At 46.1% G+C, this 20,433-nt stretch overlaps 2 protein-coding genes across 2 annotated transcripts in view; both read right to left on the reverse strand.

The window, feature by feature from the left end:
• The window catches only part of DNAH10 (dynein axonemal heavy chain 10), a 177,505-nt gene extending 174,063 nt beyond the window's left edge, over positions 1-3,442 (reverse strand). The window contains exon 1 of the mRNA XM_064379606.1: positions 3,229-3,442. Within this exon, the coding sequence (XP_064235676.1) occupies positions 3,229-3,442 (214 nt within the window). The remainder of the gene's footprint in view (positions 1-3,228) is intronic.
• A 2,869-nt stretch (positions 3,443-6,311) lies between these two features.
• ATP6V0A2 (ATPase H+ transporting V0 subunit a2) overlaps positions 6,312-20,433 on the reverse strand; it is a 46,419-nt gene continuing 32,297 nt past the window's right edge. Inside the window, exons 14-20 of the mRNA XM_064379610.1 lie at positions 18,179-18,297; positions 16,968-17,178; positions 14,226-14,345; positions 13,088-13,207; positions 11,133-11,250; positions 9,043-9,214; positions 6,312-8,125 (exon numbers count right to left, since the gene is read on the reverse strand). Of these exons, the coding sequence (XP_064235680.1) occupies positions 8,020-8,125; positions 9,043-9,214; positions 11,133-11,250; positions 13,088-13,207; positions 14,226-14,345; positions 16,968-17,178; positions 18,179-18,297 (966 nt within the window). The 3' untranslated portion in view covers positions 6,312-8,019. The remainder of the gene's footprint in view (positions 8,126-9,042; positions 9,215-11,132; positions 11,251-13,087; positions 13,208-14,225; positions 14,346-16,967; positions 17,179-18,178; positions 18,298-20,433) is intronic.

Below are 20,433 nucleotides of genomic sequence, written 5' to 3' on the forward strand. Positions count from 1 at the left end.
AGATCAGTCGGTGGGTAGATAGATGATTGACTGATTAACTGACTGATAATTCGACAAAACAGCCAACCAGAAACACACCAAACCATTAACAGTGGTCACCCCTGGAAGTAGGAGCAGGTCTGGGGCTTCGGGAATGGAGAAGAGTTGCTTTTTCTTTTTCTATGTAATTCTGTGAATTTTTAAGAGAACACGTGTTCTGGCAATGTGTGTAACTGCTTTAAGCGTACGGAAGTCACTAAATGACGTGTACAGTATGATTGCATTTGGTACCTACTGGATCAGCATCTTGGGTGTCTGCTGCGGGCAGGACACCCCGCCTTTCTCACCACCACCTGCCCCGGTATCTGTGTGTCTCCATTCCTATCATTCTTGACCAGGGGAGGGGCAGAAAGGGGGGAAAATAGGAATGGAGGGACACGCTCGCCTCTCTGCAGGTCCTCTGAACAGACCAGAAGCACCTGTCCCCAGAAATAATCTAGGGAAACTGCTCAAGGGTCTGTCTGAGCCTGTAGGCTTCATAAGCAGAGAGTGAGTGACAACATGTGGAGTTGGGAGGTTTCTTCTCCCCACCTGGCCAGAACCCCCAAAACCCGACACCATCTGGCACCTCCACAATCAGCAGCTTTGAGTTTCCAGAGACAGCATCTTCCGCAAGGAATCCATCAGCTTTTCACCACGAGGCGATAGTGGAGAAGGGATAGAAATGGAAGGGAAGACCAGGGACAGAGACAGCCCAGAAACAGGGCATGGGGGCAGCGGCAGGGGCAGGGGCAGGGGAGTTCTGAGCTCCCTTGAGAGGGTCCAGGAATTGACCAAGGGGACCCTCTGAAGTGAAACTGAACTCTGCTTCTACACAGGACAATGACATTTGGGTTAAACACGTGCTAGTAAACACAGCAGACAACAGCCACCCCTCCGTTCACAGAGGCCCTTAGAGGATTCTGCAAGAAATCCAAGTTGCATTCATTGTTTTAGGGTCTTGCCATAATTTTTTTAAAACATATTCAAAATCTGAGTTCCTGCAATGGTGGTACATGTTAAATGGTCAATCCTGCGAGGGTGTTTTTGGATTCCGTAATTTCACTTGGTGCCAATGAAAATGCCTATATCCGAGGCCCAGTTATAATCTAATGTCCAGGTCCAAAGGTCTGCCGGGGAGAAAAAAATTATAGACTAGAAGGTTAGATTCCAAAATGTGATCATGCAGTCTTTTCTCCAGCTGGCACTAGGGATTTGTTAGTTATTTATGGTTAATAAGTAAGTTTTATTTTGTGCAAGCAAATAATGAGTATTTAAAATAAATGAAGGTGGCGGGGCAGGATGATTCCCACCTGTAATCCCAGCACTTTGGGAGGCTGAGATAGGAGGATCACCTGAGGTCAGGAGTCTGAGACCAGCCCAGCCAACATGGTGAAACCCTGTCTCTACCAAAAATACAAAAATTAGCTGGGCGTGGTGGTAGGTGCCTGTAGTCCCAGCTACTTGGGAGGCTGAGGCAGGAGAATCGCTTGAACCAGGGAGGTGGAGGTTGCAGTGAGCCAAGATAAGACTGCACCACTGCACTCTAGCCTGGATGACACAGCTAGACTCTGTTGTCCACCCCCGCTCCCCCCCAAAAAAACGGTGGCCAGGTACCAGGTGGCTCACGCCTGGAATCTCAGCACTCTGGGAGGCTGAGGTGGGAGGATCACTTGAGCTCAGTAGTTTGAGACCACCCTCGGCAACATGGTGAAATCCTGTCTCTACCAAAAATATAAAACTTAGCTGGGCATGGTGACACACACCTGTAGTCCCAGCTACTCAGGAGGCTGAAGTAGGAGAATCGCTTGAGCCCAAGAAGCAGAGGTTTCAGTGAGCCAAGATCGTGCCACTGCACTCCACTCCAGCCTGGGTGACAGAGTGAGATCCTATCTCAAAAAACAAAAAAAAAGGTTAAAAAATAAAATAAGGCTGGGTGCGGTGGCTCACACCTGTAATTCCAGCACTTTGGGAGGCCAAGGAGGGCAGATCATGAGGTCAGGAGATCAAGACCAGCCTGGCCAACATGGTTCAACCCTGTCTGTACTAAAAATACAAAAATTAGCTGGGCGTGATGGCACACGACTGTAGTCCCAGCTACTCAGGTGGCTGAGGCAGGAGAATCGCTTGAACCCGGGAGGCGGAGGTTGCAGTGAATCAAGACTGCATCACTGCACTCTAGCCTGGCGACAGAGTGAGACTCGGTTTCAAAATATAAAATAAAATAAATGTGCCTGGTCCTTTTAAAAAAATCAAAGGTCTGCCGGCCCTGCTACCCGAACCCAGTGAGGGGCCCTGCAAGGGTTCCCCCAGTCCTGAAGGGGTTGAGGAGAGTAGCCCAGGGGGCTAGATAGCCAGGCGGGAGGTCCCGCAGCTGTGCTCTGGGCTGGTGCTCCTGCGAGGAGGCGGCTTTTGAGGTCCCAACTCCTGGCTGTTTCTGAAGAGAGCTGTCCTGCCTCCTCCCCTCATCTGTGCGGGCCCCTCCCTGCCTTCTCTGTGTCCCTGGGCCTATCAGAGAGTAGGCAGGGCTGAGGATTCGCCTCCACAGAGGGTTCTGGGACCCTGGTCACTGTCTTTTTTTTTCCCGATGCTAATTTGTCAAACATAAACATTTAAAGTCTACTGTAATTTTAAAAAACGTTGTCTTAGCATTACTTCACTTTTTAGCACAGGAGGAGCCTCCAGAAGTAGAAAGGGGTGCTCTTGGGACCCTCCGTGAGACCCTGAGACCCTCAAGGAGAGTGACAGTGACCGGGGTCCCTGCCACACCTGGGGATGGCCCTACCCAGCCGTTTGGGTTAATACACAGTGGACTTGACTGCCTATGGGCCTTGAGCGGGTTACTTAACCCCCTCTGTGCCAGTTTGCTCATCTGTAAAATGGGGATGAGGATACACCCGCCTCGAAGGGTTAAGGAGTGGATACGAACGTTGCAACCGCACCTGGTACGAGGTGAGGGCTACGTCAGGGTTTGCTGTGCTTTTTCAATCAACGTCTGGCTTTCCAAGTGGGCTGTGGGCCCAGGAGGGCAGGGGCGGCTGTGACTGCCGGGTTCGCCCGGGGCCTGCACGTAGCGGGCGGCAGAGTTTACGGACAGCACCTGCGGCCGGGGCCGGGTGATGGGCAGGCTCCGCAGCCCCCACGCCCGCCGGAGAGGCCGGGGCGGGCAGGGCGGAAGCCCGGGGAAGCGAGCGGCGCGTCGAGGCTCACCAGTCTCCACCTCCACCTCCTCCGGCACCACCGTGCGGTAGAACAGGAGCGCCGACGAGCCCTCCTCCTCGCTCGCCTGGTTGAGGAAGTGCAGGATGAGATCCTCGCCCTGGCCGTCGTCGCGGTCGAGCAGGTCCTCGAAGAGCTGGGGGTCGGTGATACCGAAAGCCGCGTACACGCGGTCGCGCATCCACAGCACCCGCAGGTCGTCCATGGCGCCGCGCAGGGCAGAGGGAGCCGGACGCAGGGCGGGCGTCCGTGGCAACGCGGCCCTAGCAACGGACGCCCCGGCAACGGCCGTCGCCCGCCCCGCCGACGGCGCCGGCGCGGGGGCTGCAAGAACGACAGTGACCGGCGCCCAGCACCTCGGTCCCGGCACCCGCGCGCCCGGGACCAGGGAGCACCCCAGCCCCGAGATCTCGGAGGCGCGCACCAGGCCCCCGGGCCGCCGAGGTGGACCGGTCCCTGGTCCCGGCAGCGCGCACGCCCCTGGATGCGGAGCGGGACCCTCGCCGCCAGGAGCCGCCCTCGGGCCGCCGCAGCCGAGGGTGCGACCCCACCTCAACCGGACCGGATCTGCAAAGCAGCCCGCCCACCTTGCAGAAGTTGGGGCTGGTGGCAAGGCGAACTCACAGCACCTCGGCGGTGGCAGAGGCGGAACTAGAGGCCAGGCAGGATACAGCCTCAGCCCTCAGCCCTCAGCCACGTGGGTCAAAGGCCAGAGGAGGAGAAATAAGCCAAGAAGGCACGAGTTCCCCGTTGCCTACGACATCAGGGAGGAAGGAGTGGAGTTCTTTGGCTTTCTCGCCAAGCCAGAGCATAATAAAGCGAAACACCCACGTTTAAAAATATAGATATATTTATTTGTCATTAGCAAAAGGAAGTTCAATACTGACAGAAGATGCAAATTTGTCCTTTCATGCATTTGTGGAGCAAAATACTAGTTCACTGTCGTTTCCTCTCACAAGGAGTTGAGCTCCTAGATGACTAGGCTAACCCTTGGATTTTCCCACCAAAGAACAGGTGGAATGTGCTAAGTATTTCTTAAAATTCTAAACCAAAGATCAGCATGAATGGCCTGACTGTAGGAAGACTGTTAGCCCAAACGGCCTCATTTCCATTATCTTGATTTAAGAGTTCATCATAGCCTTCCTGAGATATCCCTGTGGTATGCAGGCAAACCTGGCTTTCCATTTTTAATAGAGGAATTTACTGTTTTTAAATGCAGACTGCAGAATTGTAAAAGTTGTTTTTTTGCTTGTCTTTTCTAAAATGTATCAGGCTCTAAAACACCTGAATATGTAATCCATGAACATTGTTTTTGGGGTTTTTTCTTGAGACAGTTTTGCTCTTGTTGCCCAGTCTGGAGTGCAATGGCGCGATCTCGGCTCACCACAACCTACACCTCCCGAGTTCAAGCGATTCCCTTGCCTCTGCCTCACCAGTAGTTGGGATTACAGGTATGTGCCACCACGCCCGGCTAATTTTGTATTTTCAGTAGAGGCAGTGTTTCTCCATGTTGGTCAGTCTGGTCTTGAACTCTTGACCTCAGGTGATCCACCCGCTTAGGCCTCCCAAAGTGCTGGGATTACAGGTGTGAGCCACCACGCCCAGCCTAATTCATGAACATTGTAAGGGTGACCTATGCTACAGGTATTCTATGCCTTATTAAACAACTGCAGAGGGCTGGGCACGGTAGCTCACACCTGTAATCCCAGCACTTTGGGAGGCCGAAGCGAGTGGATCACCTGAGGTCAGGAGTTTGAGACCAGCCTGGCCAACATGGTGAAACCCCATTTCTACTAAAAATACAAAAATTAGCTGGGCATGATGGCAGGCGCCTATAATCCCAGCTACTCAAGAGGCTAAAGCAGGAGAACTGCTTAAGACCTGGAGGCAGAGGTTGCAGTGAGCCGAGATCATACCACTGCACTCCAGCCTGGGCGACAGAGACTCCGTCTCAAAAAAATAAAAATAAATTTTTTAAATAAACAACTGTAGAGGGGATACTGATACCAGATGTTGTTATAAAATACCCATTCCAGAAACAAGAACAGAGCAGCCTTCAGTGAAAGAGGAGTTCCCAGTCCTTGAGCTGCTGGCAAGTCCACAGGGCTCGCGCCGATCCGCGGTCAGACAGAACCCCCTCTGCGCTCTTAACTGACCCCGCACCTGCAGTCTCCACCCAGCAGGTTGAAGTCAAACTCTGTTTAGAAGAAATCCCTTGGGTATTTATTTTAGGGTTCTGTTAACACATGGTAATAAACATCTCAGTGAAAACTGAAAAATGTGGCTGTCGTGACATTTATCTTTACGAAAATAAACATATTCAGCATCATCCACACAACTTGCCATCTTTCCTCTGGATTTCTGCTATCGAGGAATGAAGTATGTTTTAAAAACTAGACACACAATAGGTTCTAGCAAAAGGCTGAAAACAGCAAAACTGAGCAACAACTCTGGTAACATGACATTGCAGCCCGTGGCTTTATAAAAAAAAACAGGAATCCCCCTGGCACCTATAACACACCATTAGCAAACTACATTTCCAGGAAGTGAGGATTCTGAGTTCATTTTTCACATAATGACATTCTACATAACTACTATGTAGATTTCAACAGAGAAATACTGCATCCTCTGCTCTATGGCCTAAGAAGAGGTGTGAATTAGAAAGAGTTAAAAAGTGGCCCGTGAGAATTACAGTAGGGCGCAGTAAACAACTCCAGCAAATGTCTCTTATTTACCAATCAGTTAACAGTGCCCTGGAGGGATGAAGTTGGATGAAGTCGTTACTACTGTTTTTATGACAGATCCTTGGAGCAAGGTTAACAACACAAATGACTCCTGGTGGAAGCATGGATCTTGGTGAAAGGTGAAAGCCGCTCTGAGACCTGACCAGCACTGCTGGGATGTCATAGTCACCCAACAGGAGTGCCCGACATGACACCTTTCTGGAGAAGCATCACTTTGAGAGCAGAATTATTTTCAAGTGTTTTGTCGGCATTATTTGCTAATTTGAGAGACAAAAAGCAATAAACCCAAGCTGGCCTTGGGTGACATCTCATCAAGCGGCACACAGAATGTGTACTGTAATCGAAAGGGTTTAATTTGAAGAGTCACAGCCATGTCAACGCTGTTCTGCGCATGCCTTGAAATCACCTGCACAGCTACGTTAAACTCAGCACTCCAGGATCTCAGCTTGTAACACAAGTCACAAGCTCTCCACCTCGAAACAGGATGGAGGATAGGGGCAAATAGCCTTCTAATGCGTATCACTCACAATGTTAAAAAGGTGAAAAAAAGTCAGATTTCTTTCTGAAAATAATTGTCTAAAATCAAACTAAAATATAAAAAATTAGCATAATTTGCAAGAATATAGATCAGAATGTTGAATAGGACTGACTCAAGTTCACAAAAAACTAAGTGTCAAGTGAATAGATGAATTTAAACTAAAGATTATAAAATAGTGGCTATCAAGAATTAGTTTTCAACTGATCTAAACAGTTTGGAAGTTTAAATTAACTCTAAATACTTTTATCAGACCTTTAACTAGAAATAGTCTAAAAGTAAAAAAACTATCATTAGACTGTTCTCAAGGATAAGTGTAATCTCTTCATGGTAAAATATCATTTATATTTTGTTATAAAAATATACAAAATACTACTTTTTACCTTTCCTTCACTCAGTATAAAGCCTTTTGGTTCAGTGAAATCAGCCAAGCTGTCACCAAATTCAAATCATGTCCACATTATACCTTCTACAGTCACACTGGGTTTTAAGGCTCAATATACAATTTACCTTTCCAAACATACAATTATCATAACTGGTTTTATGTAAGGACAACAGGATAAGAGTCTTTAAAAATATATACAAGTGGGATAACCATTTGTTGCATGTTATTTTATCCCATTGTCCCCAGTTACTAAAACAAGACAAAATTGTAAAAACAATCCTCTACTTATAATTCTAGGTAGCACAGGATAAAAAATGTTTGCATATTTTTGGCCGAGCGCAGTGGCTCACGCCTGTAATCCCAGCACTTTAGGAGGCTGAGGTGGGTGGATCACTTGAGGTCAGGAATTTGAGACCAGCCTTGCCAACAAGGTAAAACCCCATCTCTATTAAAAAAAACAAATAAGCCGGTCACGGTAGTGGGCACCTGTAATCCCAGCTACTCGAGAGGCTGAGGCAGGAGAATCGCTTGAACCCAGGAGGTAGAGGTTGCAGTGAGCTGAGATTGTGCCACTGCACTCCAGCCTGGGCAACAGAGCAAGACTTCATCTCAAAAAAAAAAAAGTTTGCATATTTTTTAATCAAGCAGAATACATGTGAATGTTTTGATTACCCATCATTAAATTTTTTTTAAAACTATCCATATTTCAGCTGTTGGAAAATATCATCTGACAATCTCAGGTGACAGATTAACTCTGTTTTTTTTAAAACAATAAAGTTTTAAGGAATCAAGTGTCTACTACCATTTTCAATTAGCCATTCAAAATTCGTTTCTCTCTCCCAATTCTATATTTGAAAAAATACCTTTAACATAACATTTGGCATTAACTTATATTTGCTCATCATAAAAAAACAAAAGAAATTTTTATATCTCAAATTGATAAACTTTAGAGAATGTTTAACATATGAGGAAGAGGTATATCTTACAGGATTATTTGGCTATATCATAAGGCAGTCAATGAAGATGGAATTTTTCCTATCATAAATCTGACATAAGTGAAATTCTATAACATGCTAGTTCTCCGCACATGGGAAAGCCTGTTGGTTACAGCAAGATGATCATGCCACACTGTCGTCCTTACTGAACTTCGATGAAAGTAGACTGAACGAGAAAGGAACAAATTTGGTGCCTGCACCAACGTAGAATTTGTTCTGAAATTCTACCCTAAAAAAAAAAGCCATGTATTAATGGAAGATGATGAAATCATATTCCTTAAAACAACATTTATAAGTTTAAAAAATAAATTCCTCTGCTGAAATTGCTTCATTCCAAAACACGTTCTTGGCACAAATATTTTGACTTAGCTAAACACCGCCCGCCACCCCAACCCTGTGCTAGCTTTCCCAGTGTGAACAGCAACTCCAACACACAAAAGCACATGCACAAGAAACGAGAACCTCTCCTGCCAGAGGTCACTGGAGGCACAGAGCAGTAATCTGACCTGTACCTTAAAAGATTAAGAAATACGTAAGCATTTATTTTGCAATAAGATAGAGCAAACTGTGAGATCCAAAGTGAATTCGGAGTATGAAACATACATCAGTATTCTGTAAACTTAAATTTGCTTTTACTTGTCAGTGATAATAGTTCAGAAACAAAATACAGGGGTTTTTTTTGTTTCTCTTTTTGAGACAGAGTTTCAGTCTTGTCGCCCAGGCTGTGGTACAATGGCATGATCTCGGCTCGCTGCAACCTCTGCCACCCAGTTTAAGTGATTCTCCTGCCACAGCTTCCCAAGTAGCTGGGATTATAAGTGCATGCCACCACGCTCAGCTAATTTTTGTATTATTAGTAGAGACAGGGTTTCATCATGTTCTCCAGGCTGGTCTCAAACTCCTGACCTTAGGTAATCCACCTGCCTCGGCCTCCCAAAGTGTTGTCATTATAGGCATGAGCCACTACGCCCAACCCAAAATACAATTTTAACTCAGAAGATATGAACACAGATCCCAATGGTAGGAAGGGAAGAACTAGTCTAAATTCAGCATTAGATTTTGCAGGGGCTGTGTATATTTGGTTGGGCAGGGTCGGGGAGCCAGTATGATTTTCAAATAACAGTTCCAAGGCTGTTTCAAACTTACCAGTGGAGGCGTATGGCGTGAAGAAACGCAGAAAGCCCTTCCATGATCAGAAGGATGAAAATGGTTAAAACCACAAAGAGCGCGATAACCGGGAGCAGCAGCAAGGCGCCGTAGGTGGTGTCAACGCGGAGGCCCACGCGCAACAGCATGGCCCACAGGACATCGGACAACTCTGCAAAGGAGTGCAGCCTGCACAGTCACGCTCGCTTACGTTCAGTGGGTCACTCTGTGAGCTACCTGGACTGTGTTTCCCTCTGGCAGCTCTGAACCATTATCCCATAAAATAATAGACACACATGTAACACAGACGCAACTGCTTCTTGTGTGAAAGGCAGCCAGCTCCAAGACCGTCTCAAACACTAAGGAAGCCCTGGTGCTCCAAAACCAGCAGAGGCCATCTCCCAACGGAGGTCTTGCCCCAGACTAGGCTTGGGTTTGTGACCTCCCAAAGCGGCACCGGACCAGGCAGCCAGAAACAGGCTCTCAGGCCTGGTTCTGCCACCAAGGGACCAACTGGATGAGCGTGAGTAAAGCACTGACTCTCAATGGGCTTCAGTCACCGCCTCTGCAAAATGGACAGGAACGACCACAGGGCCCCTCCAGTCATAAAATTCCAGATCTTTGGCTATGCTTATAAAAACATAAGCATTTTGTTTAATTTTTTTTAAAAAAAGAAAAAGGCACTCTCTCATCCGGTGGTTTCCACAGACACAGACAGTGCCTGCTTTGCACAATACTGCCGAAGCACGAAAACAACCTTGCCATGGAAACCTTTCAAAGCATCCCGACTAATCCATGGGAAAACAGGCTTCTTCTGTGGCCTTTACATTTTTTGTTAAAACATTACAAACTCCCTTATTGTTGGCCAACAATATAGCCAACAATAAAAGAGCTTTTAATGTTTTAACAAAAAATGTAGGGAAATGAAAAAATGGTAAATCTGTCTTTAACACATTAAAAGCATAGAGTATAAAAGTCTTTTCTTTGTATTAAAAAAACAACAGCTTATTAGGGTAGTTTGAACAGTACTTGCTCCCTGTTGTATAACTGGACAAGCTGGGTGACCTGATCCAGAGCAAGCATCTTAATACTCGCCAAATTGTCCTTTTTTTTGAGACAGAGTCTCACTCTGTCATCCAGGCTGGAGTGCAGTGGCGCGATCCTGGCTGACTGCAACCTCCACTTCCTGAGTTCAAGCAATTCTCTTGCCTCAGCCTCCCAAGTAGCTGGGATTACAAGTGCCTGCCACCACGCCCAGCTAATTTTTCTATTTTTAGTAGAGATGGGTTTTGCCATGTTGGCCAGGGTGATCTCGAACTCCTGACCTCAAGTGATCCACCTGCCTCGGCCTCCCAAAGTGCTGGGATTATAGGCATGAGCCACTGTGCTCGGCCTGTCCTGTTCTTTTCTAAGTTTGAACCTACTTCCAACATTGCACCCTTTGCACCTTCAGTGTCCTGTAACATCACCAAGCACCACTTGTGGGTCACTGGCATCTCCTTCATCACAACACCCCCCTCACGTAGGCTGGTAAATGCACCTGCGCCTACCTGCACAGCTAGTTACTGTGGTGACTGAAATTGGAACCATGCTGCTGGGGAACAGGTGTTAACTACACTGTGGAAACTAACATGTGTGTGTTATTGGAATCGTACAAAGGGAGGACTCCTGTGATCAAAGCTACCCATGAGCACTGTGGCAAGACCTGCTTGAAATAAACAGATATGCATACTTGGTAAGGCAGCAATGAATAAAATAACCAATAACAGAAAAAGTAATGGCAACAGCAGAAAGTGATTACACCAGAGGCTCCCAAGCCATCTCAGTTCTCAAAGCCGCTGGTATCTCAGTGATTTTTTTTTTAACTGGGGCAGCCTCTGAAGCCAGACCAGTCTGAGAGAGAATCCCTCCACAGCGTCCCTCAGCCAAAAGAAATAGCCAAGAGATCTGTGTATTAAGTAGTGAATAATGGCAACTGAAAGACGGTGCTACGACTATTAGTTACAAAGTTAAAATATCCCCCAGTGCCCCCCACCGAGTCTCCTGGCACTATAGGGCGTTGGGAACTGCAGGTCTCAGCAGGAACTTACGTGCATGAGCCAGGCTGAGCGCCCAGAGCCTCAGGTAGGAGGCGGTGTTGGAGATGCATCCCAGACAGTACTCAATGGAATGGATTACTTGGGTCATTAGTATTTCTCCAAAATTAAACTGAGAGAGAGCACACAACATATGTTAAAGTCATGATGTGACATGTGTACTTCTACAGGCCAAGTGGGTTCCACTTCAAGGATTACAATAAAAGAGCTGCTGGCTGGATGCCGGTGAAAACGCGCTAGAGTGTGAGGAACAGAAACCTAAGACTGGCACTCTGTTCACTCTGCCACTCCCCAGCTCCATGACCACAACTTTACCACCCCAAATCCCCACTTCACCAGCCCCGCACCTCGGACTCCCCTGTGTAAACCAAGAGGCTAGACCAGAGGAACTGTGATGGCCACAGCTGTTATAAAATGAGGTTCCTAAGCCGTCCTCAGTAATTATGTAAATCTGCTGACAAAATAGCCGCCTGATGCTGATAAAACCTGCTGATATCACCTGGTGCTGATAAAACACCAACCATAAGAGCAGAAGGTGATTCACAGCTGCTAGTTTAATAGATGTGGGCATTCTAAGTATAGCCAACCAGGGAAAACCTCTGCGAGGGGTCCCTGATAGGGAAAGGGCTGCAGAACACCAGGCAAGGTGACTCTCATGCGCTTTCCTGCTCTGCTTGTGTTTATGATCCTAGAAACTTAATTATTAAATGCCCCAAATTAAACCATGAAATTACATAATAATTACAAAAATGCTGACTATGAGAAATTTTGTTTGGACCTCACTAAATGGCCAAAATAAAGTTTCCAAGAAAAGAAAGCAGAGGCTGCGCTCTGCTCTGTCCGCCCGGGACTGCACCTCTCTTCTTTACGGGGAGCTACAGCTTCCCTGTCCAGCCTTGTACCCCCAACCACAGTGCTCTGAATTACGTCCCCGAGTCTGAAGCCCTAACCGCAATGTGACTGTATTCGAAGACAGAACCTTTGAGGAGGTAATCAAGGTTGAGTGAGGTCAGAGGGTGGGCCCTGACCCATTGTGACTACTGTCTTCTGGGGAGATCAGGAAAACCAGGGGTGCAGGCGCAGAGGAAAGGCCCTGTGCCGACACAGCAAGCCGAGCAGGGAGGCCTCAGGAGAAAGCAGCCGGCCAGCATCTGAGTCCAGGACTGCCAGCCTCTGGAGCGGTGGGAAAAGTCTCTTGTTGAAGCCGCCCAGGCTGTGGTGTTTTGTTACGGCAACCCCACAGGACTAAGATGGCAGTCACTGGTCCAGGGCTGGCAGGTATTTGGGAATTTTTTCCTAACAGTAACAAGCTGGTAAGGGCACTTTGCTCTCTGATGGAAAGACTGAAAAAAATAAGCCCAGGGCAACTTGTGACCATGGTTCCAGCATCATGGGGTCAACTGACTTCAGAATACAAAGAAAATTTACAAAGAAAAGAGCCAACCAAGGCCTCTTGGAATTGGAACTCTGAAACTGTAATCATCCCGAAACCAACTGTACCTGTGTCCTGACATGAGCCAGCAGAGATCCCTTTGAAATCAGAAAACACCTGGTCTCTATGTCTTGCAACTATGGAAAAGTTCTGACTGACACAAGAAACTTTTGAAAGCCATGTTCATGGCACCTTAAGTCACTCCTATCATAACTCGTAATGTAACAGCAGAAATCCCACTGGAGAAGTGAAATGACAAAATGATGACCCAAGCTCATATATAATGCACCAACTGTATCATCAAACAGCATCTGGAAAGCACTAACCTTCACTCTAACCCTGACCACGGACTGGTCGGCTTCAACAATAGAAACTGCTTTTGCACAGTTCTGGAGGCTGCAAGTCCTATTTTCTTAACAATTTTTTAAGATTATTAAATATTATCATCTTAACATGATTATCTCTATGGGAGTTTGGTTACTTATCTCAGATTATCAACAGCAACTGAAAAGATTACCTCTTCACACGTCACTTCTGGACATCCATCTTCCATCTGGGTATTTCCCTCTTCTACATCTTGGTTTCGCAGCAAGGAAACTTCCTCCTCACTGTCTTTCCTTACAAGTGTGTAACCGCGCTAACAACCAAAAGAGCACAGAGTCAGTGCCTGTAAAACCACAAGGCTGTGACAAAACGAAACTTACACAGCCTGTTTCTCTTAATGATTCCGCTCTTTGAGAATAAAACAGTTCTTTAGGCCAGGCACACTAGCTCACTGTAATCCCAGCACTTTGGGAATCCGAGGTGGGTGGATCACCTGAGGTCAGGGGTTTGAGACCAGCCTGTGCAACATGGCGAAACCCCGTCTCTACTAAAAACACAAAAAATTAGCCGGGCATGGTGGCAGGTGCCTGTAATCCCCTCTACTCGAGGGCTGAGGCAGGAGAATCACTTGAACCCCAGAGGCGGAGGTTGCAGTAGGCTGAGATAGCACCACTGCACTCCAGCCTGGGGGAAAGAGGAAGACTCCAGTCTCAAAAAAACAAAAATCTTAAAGAAGAAATTAAGAAGAATATGGAAAAAGGCTTTTTAATTATGCCCATCTGAATTGAGGGATTGAGCTAAACTCCTAATAGGCTTATAGTTAATACCATCAGAACCTGTCTCCACAGGCCCAGGACATAGCAGGCTCTTTCAACATCAATGTGTTTTTTTTTAATTAATTAATTTATTTATTTATTGACAGACTGCTCTGTTGCCCAGGCTGGAGTGCACTGGTGCAATCACAGCTCACTGCAACAACCTCTGCCTCTGAGGCCCAAGCCATCCTCCCAACTCAGCCTCCTGAGTAGCTGGGACTACAGGCACCCGCCGCCACACCCAGCTTACGTTTGTATATTTGGTAGAGACAGGCTTTCGCCCTGCTCTCAAACTCCTGGGCTCAGGTGATCTGTCTGCCTTGGCCTCCCAAAGTGCTGGGATTATAGGTGTGAGCCACCATGCCCAGCCAACATCAATGTTTTAAATAAGGGAAGCTTTGGCTTTTAAATCAAGAGGAACGGCCCCTCCAGAAGGTGTTTTCTACACCAGTCCTTGGATAACTGAAAGCAGGCTTTGCTCACAATTTACAAGCATGCATCCAAACCCGCACTTACCCGGTTCACCCCGAAGCAACTACGCCCATTGTGAAGCCACAACAAAAACAGTGGCTTTCCCAAGAAGAGGACAGGGACAGACAATGCTGTGACAACCAGCAGCACTCTCTGGACATGCTCCTGTTAGCGCAGAAGGTGAGAAACTTGATTAAAACGCAAAGGCATGCCTGCAGTGTCAGCAGTACAGAACAAAATCAGTGAAGATCAAACAGTGTCTCCACGAGAGGAACGTTAAATAAATGCCAGCCAGCTACACTTTTCCTAAACTCACAGCTGAATTCTAGAACTGATGAATAATACTAATGACCCTGTGGTAAAGTAGTATTTGGTTTTAGATCAGCAAGGAAATTTTACAAAAATTCTAAATAGAGTCAAACTCTAATCATTTTCTGAAAACACTGTAAATGAGGAAGTACATGCACAAGCAGAGTATTTTTTATATTCTTGGTCCTGTTTTCCTGTTATCTGATGATTATAAAGACTGTTTGAGGACTCTTAGTGTGAAGCAAGTGGATTTACCTCCACACACAGAAAATCGTGGAAGAGCATTCAGAACAAAACCGAAAACACTTCCTTAGAAAAAAGAAGATGTGTAGTTACTTAAATTTAATTCAAGAGCAAAACCCACTCAGGCTCACACAGCCACTGCAGTCTGCATGGCTTTCCAGGGTCTGGACAGGACACTGTGCTGTCCCAAGCTCATCGCTCTCTGTGGTCGCCCCTCATCAAACACAGGTTCCTAGAGCTATGTGTGCTACTCAGGCACAAGGCTGTGTGATCTCCACACCATCAACGCAATGAACCTCTTGAAATGCCGAGAGAGGTGGTGGCCATAGGCACAGCCACATCAGAAGTCCTGGGCTGGAGCCAGGCTGACCTGGGTTAACAGCCTGGGTTAACAGCCTGGCCCTACAGGCTGCTGAGTGACCAGGACTGCCCTGAGCCACCCGTCATCACCAGTAAAGGGATGACACCACCTACCTCCCGGGGCTGTTGTGAGAATTAAGAAACACTAAGGTAAAGAAAGCACACTTTTTAGTATGCAGCAGGTGCTAAATAAAGGTAGCTGCCCTTCACTGATCTTTCTGTTCACAGCACCTATCCCCACTGAATGCCCTTGCATTTATCTGTGGTATCTATGCCAGTATAGAAAGTTTCAATAAAATAATGATAAAATGCAATTTTTAAAAATCATAAATAAGAGAAACAAAAAAAATAGAAACTTGAAAAGTTCAAAAAGAAACCAAATATGCATCTCGTCAAAAAGGCCCAAAGTTCTATAAGTTGAGCTTCAAATCAGACTTAAAACTTTCCAGCACCCAACAGAATGTGAAAAACAAAACCAAATGCTCCATCTCAGGCCAACAAGATGAAAAACCGAAACAGGGCTCAGAAGGAACACAGGCTCTGATACTAGCAACTGGGAGGGTTCCCCAGACATCCTCACAGACACTGGACAACGTGGTGAGCCGTGTCTGGACCAGCATCTGTGGGCAGGAGGTGCCGTGGTGCTCACAGCAGAAAGACCCTCAGTGTAAGGTGAGTAAGAACTGTGGCAGGCGCTGACATTTACTGTCATGTAACGTGCAAGCACATTCGTATGCACTTCAGACACGTTTGCGGTACACTATGAACCGGCTCCTATTTTTAGTCCCATTTTACAGATGAGGAAACAGAGGCAGAGGGAAGTGAGTCATCTGTTCAAAGTTCCATCCTGAGGAAATGGCAGAGCAGGGCCCCCAAGCAGAGCAGTCAGCCCTCAGTGCCCACTCTGACATCACACAAACTCACGATGGCAGGAAAGCCCTTTTTTTTTTTTTTTTTTTTGAGATGGAGTTTTACTCTTGTTGCCCAGGCTGGAACCGCCTCCTGGGTTCAGGCAATTCTCCTGCCTCAGCTTCCTGAGTAGCTGGGATTACAGGCACGCGTCACCGTGCCCAGATAATTTTTTGTACTTTTAGTAGAGACGGGGTTTCACCGTGTTGACCAGGATGGTCTCGATCTTTTGATCTCGTGATCCACCCGCCTCGGCCTCCCAAAGTGCTGGGATTACAGGCGTGAGCCACCGCGCCCAGCCTGAAAGCCCATTTTTTAAAGGGCCCACATGCTGTGGTCCAGGTGGTCCCTTCTAAACGGGGGGCTGGGCAGCCCTCAGGAACCCTCTGGTAATGCATTTTCTTCCCACCAGTTTTGTTGGTTTTGGGTTTTTTTTTGTTTTTTGGTTTTGTTTTGAGGCAGGGTCTTGCTCTGTCACCTAGGCTAGAGTGCAGCGGTGCAATCATGGCTCACTGCAGCCTCAACTTCCCAGGCTCAAGCGATCCTCCTGCCTCAGCCTCCAAAGTAGCTGGGACAACAGGTGCAGTCACCATGCCTGGAAAATTTTTGTATTTTTTGTAGAGATGAGGTCTTGCTATGTTGCCCAGGCTGGTCTCAAACTCACGGGCTCAAGCAATCCACCAGCCTTAGTCTCCCAAAGTGCTGGGATTACAGGAATGAGCTCCTGTGGCCAGCCTCTTCGTTTTGATGGCTACTGAGTGGCAGCGAGTTTGGTCATGCTGCCTGACCAGAGCCTGCACACAGTGGTCGAGCTGGACTGGCACCTCCGGTGATGACACACACGGAGATAGAAACAGCCTTCCCAGGCTCCTGGGAGTCTGTGGAAATCACCCGACATTTCTACTGATCAGAGTAAAAGGCTATTGGAAATACTTTTAAGTTCGTGAGGGTGGGAAGATGACTCACCTGCCCTGTGTAAAGACCATTTGTTTTACTGGCTGGGAATAAAAACATGTTAATAAATTCAATCAGTATGCTGGGAGCAACTCTGGAGGTTTCTGCTGAAAAAACCAGCCACTTGTAGAAAATCATAAATATGAGGTATCCAAAGATACAGAGAATAAAGAGAAGTTCTGGGATGGAAACCAAGTAAATGTTGAACTTCTTCTTGAAGTGCCTAGAAAAGAAAAGGAATCAATCAGCCCATGAACAAGATCAGCCCACATTAAAACGAGTCAATTAAACTCTTTGCAACTAAACTATAAAGCTTATTAACATCATTTCTCATAAGATGACTCATACGTGAGTGTTCCAGATACATCCACGAGGAAAAGGGATGTGAGGTTGGCCAAAACTACTACAGTTTTTGGGATCAAATCTCACTCTAACTTTCTTCCTTGGTTCCCTTATTTGGAAACATTTCCTTCCCTTCCTTAAAGTAAGGCTACATAATATTAGTGAATCTGGCTCCAAAATGCTGTCTCTTAGATTGTTATAAAGGTTTTTCAAGACTCCAGTTATACCGACTTAAAGCTACAACATCAAATTATACAAACTATGTTTAGAGATGAGAATGAACAGGTCTAATCAAAGAAAAATGACACAATCTCTTACTCTTCATATACTAGCTCTAATAAAGTAAAAACAAGAAGATTTTTTTTTTTTTTTTTTTTTTGAGACGGAGTTTCGCTCGTTACCCAGGCTGGAGTGCAATGGCGCGATCTCGGCTCACCGCAACCTCCGCCTCCTGGGTTCAGGCAATTCTCCTGCCTCAGCCTCCTACAAGAAGATTTTTTATTTGTAAAATAAAAAAGGAATGACAAGCACCCCTTCTGGAAATCAACATGAACGTACGTGTCACACGCCTGGCCCACTTGAATGTAAGCGCCATTGGGGCAGTCACTTTTTCCTGCCCTCCTCACTGCTGAACCCCTAGTGCCTCAAACAGCAATTGGCACTACTGTGCCATCAATAAATATATATTTGCCGAATGAATGAATTGCTGAAACTGCAGAAAATCTAAACAACCACAACAGAATCATATAAATACAACATCATATTGGCTGTCCTTTACCAAATAAATACAGTCCCCAACAAGAAGCAAAACTGAAGAAATGCCAAGCTTGCTTTATAAATATTACTTTTTAAAAATCTGAGAAAAAAAAATCTGTACTTACAAGTGGTTAAATATTCCCAGAATAACTCCAAAAGTCATGTGAATGATTCCTAAAATCACAGACATTTTCATTTTGAAAGAGTTTAGAAAAGTGAGGCGATTTGTGGCCAAGTTCCAAATCTAAAATCAAACCAAACGAAACAAAAAAAAAATCTTTAACTTCCTTGAAGAGGTGACATTCAAGAAAGTTCCTGTCTTCACTCGAAAGGCAGCTCTAAGTTTAAGAAGCGAACAGTATTCAGGCTTTCTTTTGATGCTTTCAATCTGAGAACCAATGATTTCCTTAACCCAGGGCCACACACAGTTACAATTTTATCAGTGTAAAGTTCAAAGAATGCCAGATGGAACCACATAGCGTTTAGGGATATGTGCCTAGGAATTCTTAACAAAAGGAAAAGCCAGGGAGAGTCACACACAGCTCAGAGAGTGGAAGGGCCAGGACGCTCTCAAGGTCCTGGGTTATGTCCCCTCTACCCGGGCAGGAGACATACATGTGCCATCACATGTTTACATACATGTGCCATACCTGCTCCTGTATGTGTATTTTGTCATAAAGTTTAGCTGTGAATACAATGAAAGCAGAAATCCTGCAAGTGGCCAAGCCAAGATGTGCCAAGAGGGACCCCAGGCCATGGCTGACATCCCCACAGTGTCCCCCCACTGGTCTAAGTCCCCACAACATCCTCACTCATTGACTGCTTCTCTGACTGTCTGAAAATTAATTCCTACAGCCTGCCCTTCAGGTGGGTAAGGAAAAGGGAAATGAGGACTATTAATTTTTTTTTTTTTTTTTGAGAAAGAGTCTCACTCCATCACCCAGGCTGGAGTGCAGTGATGCTCAACTGCAACCTCCACCTCCACCTCCCGGGTTCAAGTGATTTTCCTGCCTCAGCCTCCCGAGTAGCTGGTACTACAGATATTCACCAGCGCGCCCAGCTAATTTTTGTATTTTTGTAGAGACAGGGTTTCGCCATGTTGGCCAGGCTGGTCTCAAACTCCTAACCTCAGTGATCCATCCATCTCGGCCTCCCAACATATTGGGATTACAGGCGTGAGCCACCCCGGCCAATCTCTTTTTTTTTTTTTTTTAAGATAAGGGGTCTCGCTGTAGTACAGTGGAGCGATCACAGCGCATGGCAGCCTTGACCTTCTGGGCTCAAGCAATCCTCCTACCTCAGCCTTCCAAGAAGCTGGGACCATGGGCGCACACCACCACTCCCTGCTAATTTTTAAATTTTTAGCTCCCAGTTCCTAGCCCTGAATACCCTATTTTGCCCTTGCAAAAATGAGGTACTTTAGATTTTAGAATGAGGTATTCAGGGATAAGGACTGGGAGGCAAGTCAGCTTTGCTGATATATTTATATATACTTTTATGTCTTATTTTAAAGTATGTATTTTACATTTATAATGTACATACATTGGTTTACTTTTGAATCAAAAGTTTGTAATGCCTAGTTTAAAATTCAATTAAAACAAAAAGAAGACAAAGCTATACCCCATTTCCCCCGACACCTCCCAAAAAACACTCACTCAAACTTTTTTCCTTGGTTACCTTATTCAGAAATATTTCTTTCCTTAACACAAAGCTACAAGTTATTACTGAATTTGGCTCCAAAATGCTGTATCTTAAAGAAATTGTTGTAGATGTGTTACTAAGTTTCCAGTTACATTAAGACTTAACTTATACCAATCATGATTAGAGATGAGAATAAACAGAACACACTAAGAGATGCTGCCTCCGTGGAGTGCCCAGGTTAAGGAATGCTAGACTTTTTTTGCTCAGTTTAATGACTGTACACAATTACATTCACAAACCAATTTGCGTCATTCTTTTGATTCCCCAGAAAGACTCTTGACAGCCCAAGAAAACCCCACCCAGCCCTGTGGTCCAGTGCTTCAGCCAGGCCTGCTGAGCCCTCGAGAGGGTGGGGGTCCTGGCGCCTTGGGGCCACTTCTCCATTTTCTCTATTAACACTTTTCACATTCCAAACAACTACCCCAGTAAGCACTGCAATAACCGTTTGCTTCCTTTCAGCGCTAACATGCCATACCATTTCTTTCTAGATTGAGGGTTTTTAGAAGTTCACATATACAAGGAAGAAATGTAGGAAATGGCACACATTTTGGGGCTACTGAAGTGCCATTTTTCACCAGAGGAAAACAGGTCAGGACACATGACAGAACGCAGCCCCAGCTCTCGGAGGACTTCCTCTGACCTCACCTTCCCAAACGGAGGGCTCCCCAGCTCCTGGCTT

Source organism: Aotus nancymaae, unplaced genomic scaffold (genome assembly GCF_030222135.1).
Source record: "Aotus nancymaae isolate 86718 unplaced genomic scaffold, 86718_ANA_hifiasm-v0.15.2.pri h1tg000021l, whole genome shotgun sequence".
Taxonomy (NCBI): Eukaryota; Metazoa; Chordata; class Mammalia; order Primates; family Aotidae; genus Aotus; species Aotus nancymaae.